Source organism: Notolepis coatsorum, assembly GCF_963971535.1.
Source record: "Notolepis coatsorum genome assembly, chromosome: 16".
NCBI lineage: Eukaryota > Metazoa > Chordata > Actinopteri > Aulopiformes > Paralepididae > Notolepis > Notolepis coatsorum.
This window is the reverse complement of record NC_140180.1, coordinates 103,912,825-103,935,529: the sequence shown is the minus strand read 5'-3', so window position 1 is coordinate 103,935,529 and position 22,705 is coordinate 103,912,825. Positions and strand designations below refer to the sequence as shown.

At 44.3% G+C, this 22,705-nt stretch overlaps 1 protein-coding gene across 1 annotated transcript in view; it reads right to left on the bottom strand.

The window, feature by feature from the left end:
- gemin5 (gem (nuclear organelle) associated protein 5) overlaps nucleotides 1-22,705 on the bottom strand; it is a 117,520-nt gene that overhangs the window by 50,080 nt on the left and 44,735 nt on the right. The window contains exons 15-20 of the mRNA XM_084331589.1: nucleotides 22,297-22,436; nucleotides 19,342-19,513; nucleotides 17,641-17,880; nucleotides 13,876-13,926; nucleotides 12,729-12,854; nucleotides 11,940-12,035 (exon numbers count right to left, since the gene is read on the bottom strand). Of these exons, the coding sequence (XP_084187715.1) occupies nucleotides 11,940-12,035; nucleotides 12,729-12,854; nucleotides 13,876-13,926; nucleotides 17,641-17,880; nucleotides 19,342-19,513; nucleotides 22,297-22,436 (825 nt within the window). The remainder of the gene's footprint in view (nucleotides 1-11,939; nucleotides 12,036-12,728; nucleotides 12,855-13,875; nucleotides 13,927-17,640; nucleotides 17,881-19,341; nucleotides 19,514-22,296; nucleotides 22,437-22,705) is intronic.

Genomic DNA, 22,705 nt, shown 5'->3' with positions numbered 1-22,705 from the left:
AAAAAGGAGACACTGGCTTTACAACCAGGGCCATCAGTAGAGGGGGGAGCTAGTGTTGCTCTTTTAGAAAAATAATCCTTTCAGGGTTGCCTATTGAAATACTGTACACCTCCAGTACAGTAGTTTGCGTGTCAGGTAGACCATTGATTGACAGTCGATTCTGCCAATTACGACATCACACCGTTGCACTCTGGCCGTCCGGCGCTGCAGCTGGACCCTATTGCCACACCGCTTGCACTCTGGCCGTCCGGCTCTACAGCTGGACCCATTGCCCACCTCTGCGGTTGATAACGCTAGCCAAGTTAGCTGTACACACATACACAGTGGGCCAGTTGTAGGGGTGTAACAATGCATCGCAATGCATCGATCCTACTTTGCAATATTTACAAAACATGACATTGTTTTCGAACTCTAGCCATGGGGAAATGTTTAGCCAATTCACGTTAAATTTGTATGTCTTCCCTCCGGCTCCAGTGGGTGTAGCTTCGCTAGCTACAGTGGCTACATTGGGTGCTACAGTGGGTGTAGCCTCGCTAGCTTGGCCAACTTCGCTAGCATGCTGGCTAGCGTCAGTATCTTGGTTAACGTTAACCATCACCTCTGTAACATGAGCTGCCTCGCCTGACTTCTCATTCTCCGGTATCTTTCGCGCAAAATAAAAATGAATGGGCTTCGACATGGCTGTATTGTTTGACTCAGACACTGACGCAGCCGCTGATCATTACTTTCGGTTTCCAGTCGCGTGACCACAGGAAACTACTGTGATTGGAACGTTTATGCGGCTGTGAACTGTGGGACTTGTAGTTTTTTAACGATTCTCGCAGCGGAGAAAAAAAGGACGAATGAGAGGCTGTACTCTGCACTCGCTGGCCCCACTCGCACGCCGTGCAAGTACTTGATTTTGCATGTTCGCACGCACATATTTTTAGGGGCATATGCGAGCAATATGGTCGCACTGTAGAGCCCTGCATTGCCACATTTGAATATTGTGATATATTGTGGTATGATACATTGCCACATTTGAATATTGTGATATATTGTGGTATGATACATTGCCTCATTTTAATATTGTGATATATTGTGGTATGAATCATACATGGTCACATTTTACTATTGTGATATGATACATTGCCACATTTTAATATTGTAATATATTGTGGTATGATACATGGTAAATTGGTTTTGCGGCTCCAGACGAATTTTGTGGGAGGGGGAAAAAATGGCTCTTTTGATAGTAAAGGTTGCTGACCCCTGGTGTAATGGAACAAAAACAAATGAAATTAAATGAAAATGAAATATATTGTGGTACAATAATTGTCACATTTTCATATTATGATATATTGTGGTATGATGCAGTCACATTTTTATATTGTGATATATTGTGGTATGATACATTGTCACATTTTAATATTGTAATATATTGTGGTACGATACATTGTCACATTTTGATACATTGTCATGTTTTAATATTGTGATATATTGTGGTATGATACATTGCCACATTTTAATATTGTGATATATTGTGGTATGATACATTGTCACGTTTTATTATTGTGATATATTGTGGTATGATACATTGTCACATTTTAATATTGTGATATATTGTGGCATGATACATGGTCACATTTTAATATTGTGATATATTGTGGTATGATACATTGCCACATTTTAATATTGTGATATATTGTGGTATGATACATTGCCACATTTGAATATTGTGATATATTGTGGTATGATACATTGCCTCATTTTAATATTGTGATATATTGTGGTATGATACATGGTCACATTTTAATATTGTGATATATTGTGGTATGATACATTGCCACATTTTAATATTGTGATATATTGTGGTATGATACATTGTCACATTTTAATATTGTGATATATTGTGGTATGATACATTGCCACATTTTAATATTGTAATATATTGTGGTATGATACATGGTAAATTGGTTTTGCGGCTCCAGACGGATTTTGTGGGAGGGGGGGGAAATGGCTCTTTTGATAGTAAAGGTTGCTGACCCCTGGTGTAATGGAACAAAAACAAATGAAATTAAATGAAAATGAAATATATTGTGGTACAATAATTGTCACATTTTCATATTATGATATATTGTGGTATGATGCAGTCACATTTTTATATTGTGATATATTGTGGTATGATACATTGTCACATTTTAATATTGTGATATATTGTGGTACGATACATAGTCACATTTTAATATTGTGATATATTGTGGTATGATACATTATCACATTTTAATATTGTGATATATTGTGGTACGATACAGTCACATTTTTAATATTGTGGTATGATAAATTGTCACATTTTAATATTGTGATATATTGTGGTACGATACATTGCCACATTTTAATATTGTGATATATTGTGGTATGATACATGGTCACATTTTAATATTGTGATATATTGTGGTATGATACATTGCCACATTTGAATATTGTGATATATTGTGGTATGATACATTGCCACATTTTAATATTGTGATATATTGTGGTATGATACATTTCCACATTTGAATATTGTGATATATTGTGGTACGATACATTGCCACATTTTAATATTGTAATATATTGTGGTATGATACATTGTAAATTGGTTTTGCGGCTCCAGACGGATTTTGTGGGAGGGGGGGGAAAATGGCTCTTTTGATAGTAAAGGTTGCTGACCCCTGGTGTAACGGAACAAAAACAAATTAAATGAAATGAAAATGAAATATATTGTGGTACAATAATTGTCACATTTTCATATTATGATATATTGTGGTATGATGCAGTCACATTTTTATATTGTGATATATTGTGGTATGATACATTGTCACATTTTAATATTGTGATATATTGTGGTACGATACATAGTCACTGTCATGGGGCTATCCCATGCCCTGTAAGTAGGGATGCACATGGGCCTTAAGTGGTTTGACCTGTTCCCACATGTGGTCATGCGGCCAAACATTTAGTTTAGGCCTTCGGCCTAGTTTGTTTTGTTATGTTGTTTTGTAATACAGACACATTGGTTTAAAGCATAACATGTTATGTAGAATTAAAGTACATGCATTTGTTGATAAATACCGTTTGTCTGTGCTCCCACTTGGTTCCTTGTAGGATCTCTGGCTGCCCAACCAGAACTGGGAGAGGCCAGGGCCTTTTCTGGAGGGGAGATTCGGAAGGAACCAAGTGTGGTAGAGTACAGGGGGGGGGATTTTCATAACGAGAGGGGAATAGGTTTATGAAGCGCCCTAAACACTGTTTAGTGTTTGGTGATGATAGAACATGATGGAGTAATGTATCCATGTTGTCCAGAGTTATTGGATGTGTAAATTGATGTCTGTATTGATTAATTGATTGTTTGTTTTTGGTTTGTCCCTGTAGGAGGAGCTTCCAGCATAAAGCCAGGGATGGAGGCTCCTCTCGGGGAGAAGTAGTGACAGGCTTGGAAGTGAGACACAGCCGTACTAAGACCTAGGTCCCTTAGCCAAGGGCCTAGTTGTTTATATTTGTTAAAAGAAAGTTTAATCATTTTGTATTATTTTTGTATTTATGTTAAAATATGTTTTTTCCCGTTTTTTCCCACTGGGGAGCAAAAGAACAAATAGAATAAAAAACCAACCACTGGGTGATGGCAACCTGACTCTGACTGCATTTTTCCTTCGCTTGGCCGCCTCCTCACAATTGGTGTCAGAAGTAAAGAGGACTACAAGCTTCAGGGATGCCTCCCAAAAAGCAACAGCAACAGCAAGAGCCTGCAGAGGAGGGTGCCACAGGGGGAGCCTTCGAGGATGGCTTTCAATCGGAAAGTGGCCCCACTGCAGGTCCGGAGGCCAGCTTCGCCAGGTTGGCACGGATGTTTGAGATGCATATGCAGTACCAGATGGATCGGGATAAAAGGCAGGATAAAGAAGCAGAAATAAAAGAACGGGAGTTCAGTGCTATCAGCGACAAGGTCACCGAGCTTCAGTTGGACCTGGAGGCAACCAGGTCTGGTCCACCAACGGGACGAGCCAGTGGGGTCCCAGGCGGAGAACCCAGGATGGTGAGGTTAGAGGAATCTGATGACGTTGAACATTTTTTGACCACTTTCGAGAGACTGGCAGCAGTGTATGGCTGGCCACGACAAGAGTGGGCTGTCCGCCTCATTCCTCTGCTGACTGGTAAGGCCAGGTGTGCCTTTGTAGCTATGGACCCAGCTCATACCAGAGACTATGACATTTTGAAAGCAGCAGTTTTGAGGAAGTATGAGATAAACAGTGACACTTATTACCAATGGTTCCGCTCCGACGACACACCACCAGATGAGGCCCCCCATGAGCTCTACACCCGCCTCAAGGACTTGTTCTGTAGATGGGTGGGTTATGGCACCTCCACCAAAGAGGAGATCATGGAGAAGCTGGTCCTCGAGCAGTACATCAAGGTGTTGTATCCAGAGGTTAAGACCTGGGTGAGGGAGCGCAACCCAGAAACGGCGGCGGAGGCTGCAGAGCTTGTGGAAACATATGTGACGGCACATGGAGGTCCAAGGGGCCACCGCTACGCTGGCGCACTACACCAGGCCAGAGGTAAGTCTGAGGGTGTTGGGATGGGTGGTTCAGGTAGTTACTCTCCTAGGCAGCCCGGTTTCAACCAGCCCAGTTCGAGCCAGACTAGGCCAAAGCCATTTGTAAGAGGATATGCCAGGAATAGGTCAGAGGTTGTATGTTACAACTGTGGTGAGGCAGGCCATATCAGTCCAGTTTGTCCCGTTAGAAAGCCAGAGATAGCAAGTCTCTGTCGCCACATTCTAACCTCCCCAGAGAGCAGTCGCATTTTTTATCTCTCCTCCCTGCCCTCCAAGGCCTCCTCTACCCTCCTCCCTGCAGCCGCCTTTATCTCCGTACACCAGAGCTGTCTTTCTGCTTCTCTCGACGGTGTGGACTCTAACCTGCAATTAATAACGGTGTGGATCCCTATTTACAACTGCCTTACAACTGCCTCCTTGACGGTGTGGACATTCTACCCTTTCTTCAATATTCCTGACTTCCCACTCAGTCAATCAATGGATCAACTAATAAGCTGGAGTTTTGCAGCAGTGGATCGAATCTTCTCTTCAAGAAAACAAAGTGCGACCGAACCATTATGTCCGATAGGGACATTCCAGGCCGGGTTTGCAATTGACAGTTGGAATAATTGGCGATCAATATGCCTATATTCTATTGAGATTGAAGATGTTGAGGATCTATATCTCCTCGTCATCTTCCTGATCGGTTGGGGAGCGATCGCAATTTGGATTTGGATTTGCTGCCTTCAAGTAGTAGCAAGATTGGAAAATGCCCACATTGAATTGACCAAGCGGCTCGCTCAACATACAGCCGATGAACAATGTAGGGGTCAAGTAATGTTGGGGGTCGCGCAGGACATTAGGACCGCGACAAAGAAGATACAAGATCTGGATTAAATTAAATTAAAGCATTACAGGAATCATTGTAACCTGTTTCAACCCACCCCCCCCCCCCCCCCCGCCACGTACTCAAGTCTGTGGAAGAAAAGAAGGAATGTTTCGAGGTCAATGAAAGAGGCCGAGGAGAAGAAGTCAAGATAAGACCTGGTTTATGACGTCCGTACCCATCGCAACCAGGACGGGACAGTCTCTGACTGTCTGAAGATAAGATGGATGGCCTCCCTCCCCCCCCCCCCCCCCTCCCCATCCTCACGCAAACCTCCCCCCCACGAGCACGACTGGCGACGTGCACGAAAGGAGGGGCGGATCCCTCGACTGCCTCACACGCCCAAAACCCTAAGCCACTACCCTCTCCTTAACTCCCACCCCCCACTCTCCGCCCTCCCTCCCATCCCCCAAATTCCCTCCCCCGAGGGTGCTTCCTGAAGCTCACTGACTTTCGACATAAATGAACATTGCATCAACAAATGTGCTTTGTTTTGTATTAATTTAGGGTTGTGCCATTATTATTATGCAAAGATAATAATTGTGATTAATTCTGTAATGAGTTGTGTGTTTCTAGCATCCTTGACACCCAAGGACAACGATGGAAATAAGTCAAGAGGCTTTTACGTTTCTTTCCTTGACAGCAATGTAAGCTGGATTAATGATCTGTTTATGTTGTGGAGTCTAAAATAAAAACCTAAACCTAAACCTAAACCTAGGCCAGCTCTAGGCGCCTCCCCTAAGGACAGTTCTGAGTCACCAGTCATGTCTGTCATGTTGAATGGCAGGCCCCTGTCAGCCTTATTAGACACAGGTTGCACACAGTCTCTTGTACAGGCCAAGTATGTCCCCAGGGAGTTGTGGAGTGAGGAAAGAGTTAAAATTGTCTGTGTCCATGGGCATGAATCAGAAGTCCCCATAGCGGAGGTATATGTTGAGGTAAACAACCAGGCATATCTGGTGAAGGTTGGAGTGGCCCCCGAACTGCCCTACCCTATTTTGCTGGGGACAGATCTGCCTATTTTGCTAGACCTCATTCATGAGAGTAAAGGGAGATTATGTGGGGTAGTTACTAGGTCCAAGGCGAGGGAGCACACTAATACACCAGTCTCTGTGACACAACCACTGATTCAGCCAGACACAACTGACACAGAAATACCCACCACTATCAGGCCAGACTCCGATTCACCAGCTACCAATGCGGACACAGTGCAGCTGATGCCATTTTTTGGGGTAGAGGTAGGTGGAGTGCCAGGAGTCACACAAGAGGAGAGATGTGAGAAACGCAGGGAGCAAGTCAGAGGAATTGTGTTGCAGTCAGCTGACCAGCCAGATCAGCATATGGAGTTTCCAGGGCTGTCGGTAAAGGAGGTTTTTTCTGGGGATCTTGCCAGACAACAGAGAGGGGACCCCACTCTAATAGACTGTTTCAAAGAGGCAGAGAAGGAATCCAGTTCTAGTCCCCTTAGCAAGCGGTTTCTGCTCGACAATGGGTTGCTTTATAAACAGAGTGAATATGACAGGCAGCTCATACTGCCAAAGGCATGCAGGGAGGATTCAGATTCAGATTCAGATTCAGATTCCTTTATTGAGCCATTTGTGTAAAACACATTGGTAATTGTTGCAGCAATACAGTGTATGCATTTTTTCTTTTTTCACAGTAAACAAACACCAACACAGACAGGAAACGAAAACAGTGCAGTGGGGGATTAATCAATAAATAAAATATATATATATATATAAAGTGAAGTGTGCAGAGATCCAGTACGGACTAGTGCAGTGCAGTCAATGTCATTTAGCCAGTGTCACTTGGGGGCAGAGGGGGGGGGGGGGGGGGGGGGGCCTGAGGCATTGATCAGCCTGGCGGCTGAGGGGAAGAAGCTCAGTCTGTGTCGAGCTTTCACAGCCTTTGGGATCCTCAGCCTTCTCCCAGAGGGGAGCAGGGTGAAGAGGCTGTGACCGGGGTGGGATGGGTCGGCCATGATCTTTCTCGCCCTCTTCAGCGCCCTGGAGTCGTGCAGGGACCTGAGGGAGGGCAGGGGACAGCCGATCACCCTCTCCGCGGAGCGAATCACCCGCTGCAGCTTGGCAAGATCTTTTGCCGCTGCAGCAGGGAACCAGGAGATGATGGAGTGGGTGAGGATGGACTCAATGATGGCCGTGTAGAATTGGGCCATCATGGTCCTCGGCAGTTTATACTTCTTCAACTGCCGGAGGAAGAACATCCTCCCCTGGGCCTTCTTGAGCAGGCCCGTGATGTTAAGCTCCCACTTCAAATCCCGGGAGATGGTCATGCCGAGGAATCGGCATGACTCCACGGAGGTCACCTGAGTGCCTCCCAGTATGATGGGAGGGGGCAGGGCTGCTTTCTTCCTGAAATCCACTACCATCTCCACTGTCTTTTGAGCGTTGAGCTCCAGGTTGTTGCAGCTGCACCAGCTCTGCAGCCTCTCGATCTCCCTCCTGTAGGCCGACTCATCCCCCCTGGAGATGAGACCCACCAGGGTGGTGTCGTCAGCGAATTTCAGGAGTTTGACCGAGGGGTGTAGAGAGGCACAGCTGTTTGTGTACAGGGAGAACAGTAGTGGGGATAGAACGCAGCCCTGCGGGGAACCGGTGCTGGTGGACCTAGAGCTGGAAATGCTCTTCCCCAGCCTCACCCGCTGAGACCTGTTGGACAGGAAGTCGGTAATCCACCTGCGAGTGGAGGCCGGCACCTGCAGCAGGGATAGCTGGTGCTCCAGGATGGGTGGAAGGATGGTGTGGAAGTGCTGAGGCTAGGCCATACTATTCCTTGGGCGGGTCACCTAGCTTTTGAGAAAACCTTCCAGAGGATTTCAAAAAGGTTTTTCTGGCCAGGGATGTATAGCCAGGTCAAATATTACTGCAAGACATGTCCAGAGTGCCAGCTTACAGCAGGGAAAGCTACAGCCCCTGTACCCCTTATGCCACTCCCTGTGATAGGCACCCCTTTTGAGCGGATAGGGGTGGATATTGTTGGTCCATTAGAGAGAAGCCAGGCAGGCAACCGGTTTATCCTTGTCATTTGTGACTATGCCACCAGATATCCAGAGGCCTTTCCATTGAGAGAAGTGACAGCCAAGCAAGTAGCTACAGCTATGCTGCAGTTTTTTTCTAGGGTAGGGATCGCGAGGGAGGTACTTACGGACCAAGGGACCAATTTCATGAGTCGCACACTCAAACAGGTCTATCAGCTGTTAGGTATCAAGAGAGTAAGGACCACTCCCTACCACCCTCAGACTGATGGCCTTGTTGAGCGTTTCAATCAGACCCTGAAACGTATGCTGAAAAAGTTTGTTTCTGAGTCAGGGAAGGACTGGGATAAATGGCTGCCGTTTCTGTTGTTTGCCTACCGTGAGGTTCCCCAGGCCTCAACTGGGTTTTCACCTTTCGAGCTGCTTTATGCCCACCAGGTCAGAGGTCCATTGGATGTGCTGCGAGAAACCTGGGAGGAGTTGGACAAACCACAGAACATGAACGTCATCTCTTTTGTCCTGAAAATGCGAGAGACGCTCATGAGGACCACCACAATGGCACGTGAAAACCTTCTGAAGTCCCAAGCCAAGCAGAAGGAGTGGTATGACCGGTCGGCAAGACAGCGGAGCTTGGAACCTGGGGAGGAAGTCTTGTTGCTTTTGCCAACATCAGAGCACAAACTGTTGGCAAGGTGGCAGGGCCCATACCGGGTCAAGCAGAAGATGGGGCCGGTAACGTATAAGATCCACATGCCAGAGAGGAGGCAGCCACTTCAGATTTTCCATATAAACATGCTCAAGAAATGGCACCCCCGCCCAGTCTCTGTGACACCTGTACCGCACTCGCTCTTCATCCAGGCAGTGGAGGAAGAGGAGGAACCCATGGAGCAGTACCTACCCGGTCGGGAGGAGGGGAAGAAGCTGGACATGGACCACCTTTCAGCAGGAAGGAGAGAAGAGCTCCTTCGGATCTTGCCCCTCCATCTCTTCATGGAGACTCCGGGGCGCACGGACATGGTGCACCACCACATCACTTTGAAGGAGACTAAGCCCCTTCGTCAGCCAGTCTATAGGGTGCCAGAACGTCTGTTACCGGTGCTGAGGAAGGAGTTGGAAATGATGAGGGAACTGGGGGTGATTGAGCCCTCCTCCAGTGAGTGGAGCAGCCCAGTCATCTTGGTCCCAAAGAAGGATGGCACCCTGAGGTTTTGTTTGGACTTTCGGAAGATCAATGGGGTGAGTAAATTTGATTTGTACCCCATGCCCAGGATCGATGATCTGGTGGAGAGGCTAGGAGGCGCCAGCTTCATTAGCACTCTTGATCTCTGCAAAGGGTACTGGCAGGTTCCCCTTACAGCAGGGAGCAGAGAGATCACGGCTTTCCGAACCCCCTTTGGTCATTTCCAGTTCACGGTCCTTCCTTTCGGCCTTCATGGAGCGCCGGCGACATTCCAGAGAATGATGGACAAGGTCCTGTCGGGCACAGAGGCCTTTGCCGCTGCTTACCTGGATGATATAGTGATCTACAGCAACAGCTGGGAGGAGCACCTGTGTCATCTCGAGGAGGTCTTGCAGAGGATCAGGAAAGCAGGCCTCACCATCCGCCCTGACAAGTGCTCACTGGCCAAGCAGGAGACCAGGTACCTGGGTTTTGTGTTGGGGAAGGGACTGATCCGACCGCAGGTGGGGAAGGTTGATGCTATCAAGTCCGCTCAGAGGCCCACGACCAAGACTCAGGTCAAGTCCTTCCTGGGTTTGGTTGGCTGGTACAGGCGGTTTATACCCGACTTCTCAACTGTTGCTGTGCCTCTCACGATCCTCACGAGGAAGAACGAGCCCAACAAAGTGCGGTGGACGGACGGGTGTGAGGAGGCCTTCCAGGGTTTGAAGACCTCGTTGTGCGGTGAGCCCCTGCTTAAGAGTCCTGACTTTGAGCAGCCATTCACAGTCCAAACGGATGCATCGGATCTGGGTATTGGAGCCACCTTGTTGCAAGGGAAACCGGGTAATCTCCAGCCCATTGCTTACATCAGCAGGAAGCTCAACTCTCACAAAGTCAGGTATTCCATCGTGGAAAAGGAGTGCCTTGCCATCAAGTGGGCACTGGACTCTCTCCGATACTACCTGTTGGGCAGGAGATTCAGCCTGGAGACTGACCATCGGGCACTGTCTTGGCTGGGGAGCATGAGGGACACCAACTCCAGAATCACGAGATGGTTCCTTGCCATGCAACCTTTCGACTTCGAGGTACTGTATAGGAAAGGGAAGGAGAACTGTACAGCAGACTACCTCTCCAGAACGCCACAAGTGTCTACTCCAGAAGGGGGGGGTAATGTCATGGGGCTATCCCATGCCCTGTAAGTAGGGATGCACATGGGCCTTAAGTGGTTTGACCTGTTCCCACATGTGGTCATGCGGCCAAACATTTAGTTTAGGCCTTCGGCCTAGTTTGTTTTGTTATGTTGTTTTGTAATACAGACACATTGGTTTAAAGCATAACATGTTATGTAGAATTAAAGTACATGCATTTGTTGATAAATACCGTTTGTCTGTGCTCCCACTTGGTTCCTTGTAGGATCTCTGGCTGCCCAACCAGAACTGGGAGAGGCCAGGGCCTTTTCTGGAGGGGAGATTCGGAAGGAACCAAGTGTGGTAGAGTACAGGGGGGGGGATTTTCATAACGAGAGGGGAATAGGTTTATGAAGCGCCCTAAACACTGTTTAGTGTTTGGTGATGATAGAACATGATGGAGTAATGTATCCATGTTGTCCAGAGTTATTGGATGTGTAAATTGATGTCTGTATTGATTAATTGATTGTTTGTTTTTGGTTTGTCCCTGTAGGAGGAGCTTCCAGCATAAAGCCAGGGATGGAGGCTCCTCTCGGGGAGAAGTAGTGACAGGCTTGGAAGTGAGACACAGCCGTACTAAGACCTAGGTCCCTTAGCCAAGGGCCTAGTTGTTTATATTTGTTAAAAGAAAGTTTAATCATTTTGTATTATTTTTGTATTTATGTTAAAATATGTTTTTTCCCGTTTTTTCCCACTGGGGAGCAAAAGAACAAATAGAATAAAAAACCAACCACTGGGTGATGGCAACCTGACTCGGACTGCATTTTTCCTTCGCTTGGCCGCCTCCTCACAGTCACATTTTAATATTGTGATATATTGTGGTATGATACATTATCACATTTTAATATTGTGATATATTGTGGTACGATACAGTCACATTCTTTATATTGTGGTATGATAAATTGTCACATTTTAATATTGTGATATATTGTGGTATGATACATGGTCACATTTTAATATTGTGATATATTGTGGTATGATACATTGCCACATTTTAATATTGCGATATATTGTGGTATGATACATTGCCACATTTGAATATTGTGATATATTGTGGTATGATACATTGCCACATTTGAATATTGTGATATATTATGGTATGATACATTGTCAGGTTTTAATATTGTGATATATTATGATAGTGTGGTTCTTACCCTCCTCCTGGAACATCCTGTAGAGGGCCTGTCGGTCTGAGAACAGCCCCAGCTGGAGGAGCTCGCCCTGGCCCGGCAGGCAGCCTGCTGGGGGCCCTGGGGACCACACAGAAACACAGTCACGCCCTCTTCAGCCACCAAATACTTTCAAGTTTTACGTTTTCAGATGAACAGTGTTTTCAAACCTAATTATCTAAAGATGCCACGTTTGGGTGTGGCGTACATTCATCGTTAAGTACAGTAGAGGTTGAGTACTTGGGGTGTGGTGTACATTCATCGTTAAGTACAGTAGAGGTTGAGTACTTCATCGTTAAGTACAGTAGAGGTTGAGTACTTGGGTGTGGTGTTAATTCATCGTTAAGTACAGTAGAGGTTGAGTACTTGGGTGTGGTGTTAATTCATCGTTAAGTACAGTAGAGGTTGAGTACTTGGGTGTGGTGTTAATTCATCGTTAAGTACAGTAGATGTTGAGTACTTGGGTGTGGTGTTAATTCATCGTTAAGTACAGTAGAGGTCGAGTACTTGGGTGTGGTGTTAATTCATCGTTAAGTACAGTAGAGGTCGAGTACTTGGGTGTGGTGTACATTTCTGGTCAGCAGGAAGGGTACAACTCTTTCAGCCGAGTAACAATGTTCATCAAACAGTGCTGAAACGTGGGCGCTGCAGTGTTGAGTGCATGGTAGTAAAGACATTATTAGTATAGTAGGAAGAGTGCATGAAAGCATGAGACGGTAAGAAGGTTAGTGTTTTTTAATTTCAGATATTGATTGAAGAAGTGTGACCTCTCACCTTGGTTACTCTTGAGCGTGGCCAGCGTGAGGCAGTCCTGGAGCAGCTGCTCTTTGGGTCTGTGGTCCATGGATGTACTGAGAGGCAGCATGGAGCGAGGCTTTTTCTTCCTCAACCAGGGTAACTCTAGACACACACACACACACACACGTCAAGCTCCTAACTGTGTATTTATGTATTTTAAGTATTTTACTTGATTTTATTCTACCGTTGCACTTTTTTATATCAACCACACTCAGCACTGTCTCATACATCACCATTATGCTGATTTCTAGTGTTTTTTATTGCCATGCTGTGGGTCGAGGGTGCAATACCAAAGAATTGTACTCTTTTTTGTATGAGAAATATGACAAAGATGCCACAATAAAGCTGAATCTGAATCCAACACTACAGTCTCATCAGAACACGTTATCTGTAGTACTGAGGAGATGTAGAACAGGAGGTTTGAATGAGGAGATGGGGAACTGCAGGGGTGTTGAACGGGGAGATGGAGAACTGCAGTTTTGGTCTGAAGGAGAAGCTGCTCTTTGGGAGAAACTGCATATTTCTATGACAAAATGGTCCTTTCTGACCAAACAAACCATTCTGTGTCGTCAGTGATTTACCACAAAGACAAAGTAAGAAAGAAAAACAAATGATATGCGAGACAGATTCTCCGATTCGGATGACTCCCCATTCAAAGAGACAGGGGTCAGGTCTCGTTTGTCCCCGTTGATGGTGGTGATGGTGGCAGAGTGAACAGACTTCTCTTTAGACAGACTTAGTTTTTGTCTTATTATGGTATTTATTTAGGACAAATCAGTAATATGCTTCTAATGTAGCTAGCACAACACCTGGGCCCAGGAGTTCAAAACTTGTAATCCCTATTGATTGATTGAACATTTTAATTAACAGATTGCAGAATGGGTACAATACAGTACGGCTCAATACACACAATTGTTAAGGGGATGCAGACCAGAGAAAGACTTTCGTCTTGTTTACGTCAGGGTCCCCCATTTTCAATTCATAGTGAGTTGAAATGAATGAATCCAAGGGATTAAAAGTTTTGAACTCCTGGGCCCTGGCGATTGTGATTGTGCCAATAGATGGATATTAAAAAGAAAGTATATATATATTTATAATATATATATTTATTCTACGTACATACCCGATTTGTCTTTCACCTCAGCGAAACATTTTCTGGATGGCTCATGGCTGGCTGAAATTAAAAAGAAAAAACATTTAGCTCAACTTCAGTACTATTTTGGGTGCTAGCAAGCAGGTAGACCACCTGCTATTAGGGGCAGATAAATCGATATAGTGACGTCAAGTAGCAATATATATAATATATATATATATATTTAAGTATATACATACAGTATAGATATGATATATGCAATAATAATGAATGGAATGAGGTGAACAAACGTTAGCTTATTAGATAAAACAGATTTTTTTATGCAGATGTTTTATTTCTGTTGACATCATTTGCAGTTGAAAAAAAGGTATTTTAACAAATTACAAATTGCAATAGTATTGTGATAATCATATCGTGGGGCCTCTGGTGATTCCTACGCCTACTAAAAACATGCTTTGATCTTTGAAGATGAAGTGTTACGATTCCCCATAATTTGGAATGAGGACCGTGTAGACTCAACCATATGCAAGAGAACAATAACGATTTAAATGTAGGGGTTGAGTCTACATGGACCTCTTTCTGTAAGGCCAGAAGTGAGGAACCTAAATGATCATTTAACTGTTTTCATTTCAAACCTCGAATGGTTCCCCTCATCTGCAATGCTGTCGTAATTACAGGCATATTAAAACAGGTAAAAAACACAAAATAAAAAGATAAGGGAAAAAAAAATCAGTTTAGATAATTAGACTGAATAAATAGGACAAGAATACAGATGACAAAAAAGAAAGAAAGATCAAAATTAAAAACGGTTACAAAATGAAGCAGGGAGATTTGTAATTATGTTTTTAAATTGTCCATAGGATATTGAAGCATTGAAGTTATTTGAGCGTTTTAAGCAGACTAATCACGTTACTTGGTATGGGGGGGAAAACATGATTATAGAATACAAACAATGGATATATAACTTTTAGCTTGCTGCTGCCCCATTGAGATATGAATACATAATGAATACAGCTCAATACCAACTAATTTAACACATGTGCAACAATGTCCAGTTGGTTTATTGAGTACTAACCTGGTAGAATTAAAGAACTACAGTCAGTTACCTGGTATAACTAAAGTACTACAGAATGTTACCTGGTGGATGTAAAGTACTACATAATGTTACCTGGTGGAGGTAAAGTACTACAGAATGTTACCTGGTATAACTAAAGTACTACAGAATGTTACCTGGTGGAGGTAAAGTACTACATAATGTTACCTGGTGGAGGTAAAGTACTACAGAATGTTACCTGGTGGAGGTAAAGTACTACAGAATGTTACCTGGTGGAGGTAAAGTACTACATAATGTTACCTGGTGGAGGTAAAGTACTACAGAATGTTACCTGGTGGAGGTAAAGTACTACAGAATGTTACCTGGTGGAGGTAAAGTACTACAGAATGTTACCTGGTGGAGGTAAAGTACTACAGAATGTTACCTGGTGGAACTAAAGTACTACATAATGTTACCTGGTGGAGGTAAAGTACTACATAATGTTACCTGGTGGAGGTAAAGTACTACAGAATGTTACCTGGTGGAGGTAAAGTACTACATAATGTTACCTGGTGGAGGTAAAGTACTACATAATGTTACCTGGTGGAGGTAAAGTACTACAGAATGTTACCTGGTGGAGGTAAAGTACTACATAATGTTACCTGGTGGAGGTAGAGTACTACAGAATGTTACCTGGTGGAGGTAAAGTACTACAGAATGTTACCTGGTGGAGGTAGAGTACTACATAATGTTACCTGGTGGAGGTAAAGTACTACATAATGTTACCTGGTGGAGGTAGAGTACTACATAATGTTACCTGGTGGAGGTAAAGTACTACAGAATGTTACCTGGTGGAGGTAAAGTACTACATAATGTTACCTGGTGGAGGTAGAGTACTACAGAATGTTACCTGGTGGAGGTAAAGTACTACAGAATGTTACCTGGTGGAGGTAAAGTACTACATAATGTTACCTGGTGGAGGTAAAGTACTACAGAATGTTACCTGGTGGAGGTAAAGTACTACAGAATGTTACCTGGTGGAGGTAAAGTACTACAGAATGTTACCTGGTGGAGGTAGAGTACTACAGAATGTTACCTGGTGGAGGTAAAGTACTACAGAATGTTACCTGGTGGAGGTAAAGTACTACAGAATGTTACCTGGTGGAGGTAAAGTACTACAGAATGTTACCTGGTGGAGGTAAAGTACTACAGAATGTTACCTGGTGGAGGTAGAGTACTACATAATGTTACCTGGTGGAGGTAAAGTACTACAGAATGTTACCTGGTGGAGGTAAAGTACTACAGAATGTTACCTGGTGGAGGTAGAGTACTACCAGGGTTTCCCATTAATGACCTAGACTGTGGTGGCCCACTAATTAGTCCCGCCACAGTTGTATAATGAACCACATTTTTTTTTCTTTTTTTTTATATAAAGTTTGCCAATAGGGATGCATCAGTAGTATTGGCAGTGGTAGTAGTCGTAATAGTAATCCACTATATTTTTTTATTTTCTAAAAAATAAACCAGTTCAACACAGGTAACCGCTTTTGCTTAATTTCTTTGATGGCTCAAATGTATGCTCTAGTCCAGTGGTTCCCAAACCTCTCCTCGAGACACCCCAGTCGTTCCATGTATTTGTTAAATTCCACCACCAGCACACCTGATTCAACTAATAAAGGGCTAGTTAAGTTGAATCAGGTGTGCTGGTGGTGGAATTTAACAAATACATTGAACGGCTGGGGTGCTTCGAGGAGAGGATTGGGAAGCACTAGTCTAGTAAATTTTGTGTTTTGAGCACAAAGTTCATCATAGATCTAGCCTCTTTATTTTGCTCTCAAAGTGCACCAGATTGATGCATTTAACTTTAAAATGTACACACACAAAAATGTCCGGGGGTGCATGCCCCCGGACCCCCCTAGAGGCTCGGAGGTTCTCCCCCCATAGTCTCTGAAAATCCTGTGGGAAACACTGTACTACAGAATGTTACCTGGTGGAGGTAAAGTACTACATAATGTTACCTGGTGGAACTAAAGTACTACGTAATGTCACCTGGTGGAACTAAAGTACTACAGAATGTTACCTGGTGGAGGTAAAGTACTACATAATGTTACCTGGTGGAACTAAAGTACTACATAATGTCACCTGGTGGAACTAAAGTACTACAGAATGTTACCTGGTGGAGGTAGAGTACTACATAATGTTACCTGGTGGAACTAAAGTACTACATAATGTCACCTGGTGGAACTAAAGTACTACAGAATGTTACCTGGTGGAGGTAAAGTACTACATAATGTTACCTGGTGGAACTAAAGTACTACATAATGTCACCTGGTGGAACTAAAGTACTACATAATGTTACCTGGTGGAACTAAAGTACTACAGAATGTTACCTGGTGGAACTAAAGTACTACATAATGTTACCTGGTGGAACTAAAGTACTACATAATGTTACCTGGTGGAGGTAAAGTACTACATAATGTTACCTGGTGGAACTAAAGTACTACAGAATGTTACCTGGTGGAGGTAGAGTACTACAGAATGTTACCTGGTGGAACTAAAGTACTACATAATGTTACCTGGTGGAACTAAAGTACTACATAATGTTACCTGGTGGAACTAAAGTACTACAGAATGTTACCTGGTGGAGGTAGAGTACTACATAATGTTACCTGGTGGAACTAAAGTACTACATAATGTTACCTGGTGGAACTAAAGTACTACATAATGTTACCTGGTGGAACTAAAGTACTACAGAATGTTACCTGGTGGAGGTAGAGTACTACAGGCCCTGCTCGCCTCCTCTTCATCATCAGACACCGGCTGTGTTACAGTGGCCTCCCCTGCCTTCTCCCCCTCTTCTCCTCTCTCTTCTTCTCCTCCGTTGATGGTTGGAGACGGGCTCTCCTCTTGCCTCCTCCCTCCCGTCCCTGAAGGTGGCTTCTTCTTCTTCTTCTTCTTGGGTTTATCTTTCATCCTATCCATCAGCTCCGACGGCTTCTTCCCTTGGAGGGAAAAATGTCAACATCACAGTTTATTTTATATACTGTAAATATATAGTGTTATATTTTTTTAAGAGGCGTAATGCCAGGGTTTCCCATTAATTACCTAGACTGTGGCGGCCCTAGTTAAGTTGAATCAGGTGTGCTGGTGGTGGAATTTAACAAATACATTGAACGGCTGGGGTGCTTCGAGGAGAGGATTGGGAAGCACTAGTCTAGTCGATTTTGTGTTTTGAGCACAAAGTTCATCATAGATCTAGCCTCTTTATTTTGCTCTCAAAGTGCACCAGATTGATGCATTTAACTTTAAAATGTACCAAAAGAAAAAGTTACGGAGGTTCACCCCCCATAGTCTCTGAAAATCCTGTGGGAAACAATTATGCCAACGTTGTGTAGACAGGAACATTTCTAATTTGACTTGCTGTCTAATAACACTGACAAACCAAGTCTTCTAAAGCATGTTTACCTCTAAAACACCAGTTTAATGCAGAAGGTTTATCCGCTTTTCAACGACAAAAGACAGTGATTTTTGTAGGGCTGACCTTCAAAGCTTTTTTTGGCAATCGAAGCTTCGGGGCCGAGCTTCGATTTTAATCCGAAACTTCGAAAAAAATTAAAAAGAAAGTTAATTATTTCTATTATTTTTATTCTTATGTTGTGGGACTTGTACAGCACTTTGGTAAACTTTGTTGTTTTTAAATGTGCTCTATAAATAAAGTGGATTGGATTAATTAATTAAATAGCCCCTTTCGTGACTGTGACGCAGCCAACAAGATTTCACTCGGCTGTGTGATTTAATTCAAGGTGGATCGCTGTCACTTCAGATTTCATGGGAACTACCAATCCCCCAAATCAAGAATGTTTAAGATGAATGAAGTAAGATTTTGATTATTTGAAATATGGCCTGTGTAGACTAAACTATGCACAGAATTATGTCAGTCTACAAGGTCCGGATTCTACATGGTCCGGCAATGTAGACTCCACTACAGACCAATTATCAGTGAATGTTCATGCATTTTTAAGAAGGGCTACTTCCACAAAAAAACAAAGAACTGACCAAAACATCTCAGTAGTATGGAGATTCATATTTATTTATGTATTGCATGCATTTCTACATTTTATTTCCTATTTTGTTTATTCATCCCAGTATCTTTCTTTCTTATGTGTGGAATTCTACAAGGCATGTAGGTGTATATGTGTTTGAGGATGATATCCTTCAAACAGGCAATAGTGATGATATAATTTGGGCAGTGCTGAGCTGGGTTACTTTCCTCCAGTGTATTTGTCCCCCGGCCCCACCCAATGGCCCCATGCACACACACACAAATCGAAGTTAAATTTTTTTTTTTTTTTTTTAATGTTCGAAGCTTGTGCCATCGAAGTATTTAAGACAGCCGTAGATTTTTGTATCCAACTTGCGTCTCCTGATTCAAGTGTGGTTGTACGGCACTGGCAGTAGTTTACCTTTAGGTGGCGCCGTAAACTCCTGTTTGGAGACGCTCCACTCCCGCACGGTGAAGTCGTCCCCTCCGGTCCACACCAGGTCCGGGTCGACAGGAGACCACTCCACACACAGCAAGCGCCCCCTATGGCCACGATAGTTACTGACACTCACCTCCGTCAGCACATCCCATACCTGGCCAAGACAAGATCGAACAGAGGTTTGACACACATTTCACATTTAGCAAATAAATGCACCTCCTGTGATTTGGATATTTCAGTAGAGGCCATGTTGTGATTTTGATCAAATTTTTATTAATTGTTCAGCTCTACTGGAAATAAAGTAGTGACGTCTAGTGAGTGACACGCTTTAGCCGCACAGCAAACTCATGGATCTGTGATGTCACAAGACTCAACTGGAACGCCCTCCAACCTAACAAGGCCACTGGCCATGACAATATCCCCTCCAAATTCCTCAGAGACTCAGCAGCCACCATCACCCCAATCATCACCCACATAATAAACCTCTCCATAAAACACGGACACGTCCCCAAAGATTTCAAAATTGCGAGAGTGACCTCCCTGCACAAAAAAGGCAGCAAATTAGACCCAGGCAACTACCGCCCTGTTTCTATTCTTACCTCCATCTCGAAAGTGATGGAAAAAATTGTCTACGAACAGGTCGAAAAAGTACCTTGCAGAAAAAAAGCAATTCTACGAATTCCAATCTCCCACTCTACTGACACATGCCTTCTCTATTTGAACGACCACATCAAACACGAGGTGGACACGGGCAAATACTGCGGCATGGTCATGCTGGACCTCCAAAAGGTTTTTGACACCGTCAATCACTCCATTCTCATTGATAGGCTAAAAGCAATTGGTTTTGATAGTCCATCAGTGAGCTGGATGCAATCCTACCTGGAGGGGAGAGAACAGATGGTGGAGGTGGACGGTACCCTACCACCCCCCCCCCTCCCAGTGGGCTGTGGTGTTCCACAAGGAAGCATATTAGGACCTTTACTGTTCCTAATTTATGCAAATGACATGTCATCAGCTTGTGACTGCAACTTGTTCCTGTTCGCAGACGACTCTGCCCTGCTGGTCTCCGACAGGGACAAATTGCAGGTTGAAAAAGCCCTCAGCTCTAAACTCTGTAGAATCTGCACCTGGCTCGCTGATAAACTATCATTACACCTGGGTAAAATGAAATCCATTCTCTTTGGATCAAATAAAAACTCAGCAAGGCCAACGGCTTCTCTGTTACAGTGGGTGACAATATTGTCACAAGGAAAGATGAAATTACCTACCTGCGTTCCTAGAGGCAAATCTTTCCTGTGACAAAATGGCAACCAATGTAATAAAAAAAAGTCAACCAACTAACAGGATTCTTTTTTTTATCCACTTTTTCTCCCATTTTCTATATTTTCTCCCATCCCAATTTCGTATCATCCAATTCAACCCTCCCGTCACGAACGCTGTTTCTTGCCTCCCACAAGCCGGCTGCAATGTGGACTAAGTCATACATAGCACAAGTCCCCTCCGGTACTTGAGGTAACAGCAGTCGCATCTTTTCACCTGCGCAGCTCGATCTCTCAGTGGCGAGGAGTAACGCGTGGGAGGCTCACGCTGCCCCTGACACTTCCTGATTCTACTGCGCAGGCGCACCACCCGATCCCCACCCATCAGTTTCCCACCCCCTAATACGGCCAATGTGTATTAGTACAGACGACCAGCTAAACTGAAAGCAATGTGGAGCGCTGGGCTCGAACAGGCAAGCCCAGCGTCTCAGTCATTCGTGGCGAGCGCCTTGCCCACTACGCCACGTAGCCGCCCCCAACTAACAGGATTCTTGTACCGGATCTCCTCTCTGGTAAACAAGAATACCCTGAAGACTCTAACAGGAGCACTCATTCAAGGGTACTACGACTATGCTTGCACCTCATGGTACCAAAGCACCTCAAAGGCCCTAAAAACAAGGCTCCAAACATCACAAAAAAAACTGGTCAGACTACTGCTTGGCCTTACTCCTAAAACACAACTTACCCCTGCCCATTTTGACAATCTAGGGTGGCTTAGAGTAGACGACAGAGTACAGCAACTTGCAATGGGCCTGGTCTACAAGATACACTACACCACAAAGATACCCATGTACCTGTCGAAATACGTCCTAAAGGTCAGTGAAGTCCACGTCCACAACACCAGAGGGAGCTCCACAAATCACGTTCAACCCAGATTTGGCTCAACCAAGGGACTAAACACGTTTAGCAATTAAGACACAATAATGTGGAATGCCCTGCCCACAGCCGTAAAGGAATGTGAATCCCTTCCCTCCTTTAAAACCGCTCTCAAAGAGCACCTACAGGTGGCTGCAATTAGAAACTGGCCCCTGTAAATAAAGAAATCCCCCCCCCCACTCCATCTTACACAGTACCGTATATTTGTATGTCTTGTATGTCATAAATGTCCTGATGAATTGAAAATGGAGGACACTTATGTAAACAAGACGGAAGTCTTTTTCTGGTCTTCATCCTCTTAGCAGTCGTTTGTATTTAGCTGTACTGTATTGTACCCATTCTGCAATCTGTTAATAAAGTTTCCAATCAATCAAAAATGATAAATTCATATAGCAGCTTTTATCCAAAGCGCTTTACAATTTGTTCCTCACATTTTACCCATTCACTCAACACATTCACACACCGACGGCAGACGCGACCATGCAAGGTGCCAACCTGCTCATCGGGAGCAATAAGGGGTCAAGTGTCTCGCTCAAGGACACTTTGACACGCTGCCCGGGAGGAGCGGAAACCGAACCGGGAACCTCCGGATTACCAGTTGACTGCTCTACCTCCCGACCCACTGTCACCCTGTTTTACATACTGTGGGTTTGTGTGTTCATCTATCCATCCATCCACCCATTCTCCTACCCACCCATCCCTCCCTCCCTCTCCCCCACATCCTCCGAGGCCTGGTTCTGACCTGTGCCGTGCCGTCATAGCAGACGGTGGCCAGCCTGGCGTCGTGGTGTGGGCTCCAGGCCAGAGAGGTGATCTTAGCGGTGTGACCGCACAGGGTTCGATAGGGCTCCGTCATCAGCACAGGACTCTCCGCTGGACTCTCTGCAGGGGGAAAAAAGGACAAACAATAGCGGTTCATCTTTGGAGAGTAAACAGAGGAAAATGGTGATCGAAAACATCAAGGTGTTGACTGAACCATGACTGGAAACCTTTGAGAAAATGGTAGCAAATTTCAATGAAATATGTTGATTCTTCAAATAATGCTGTTTTTATTGCAGTCACTATTGCCATTATTGTATCCAACATGACTTGACTGACAAATCAACACAAAGCTCAATTAGTTCATCAATCAGCCTGTTTGGTCAACAGTC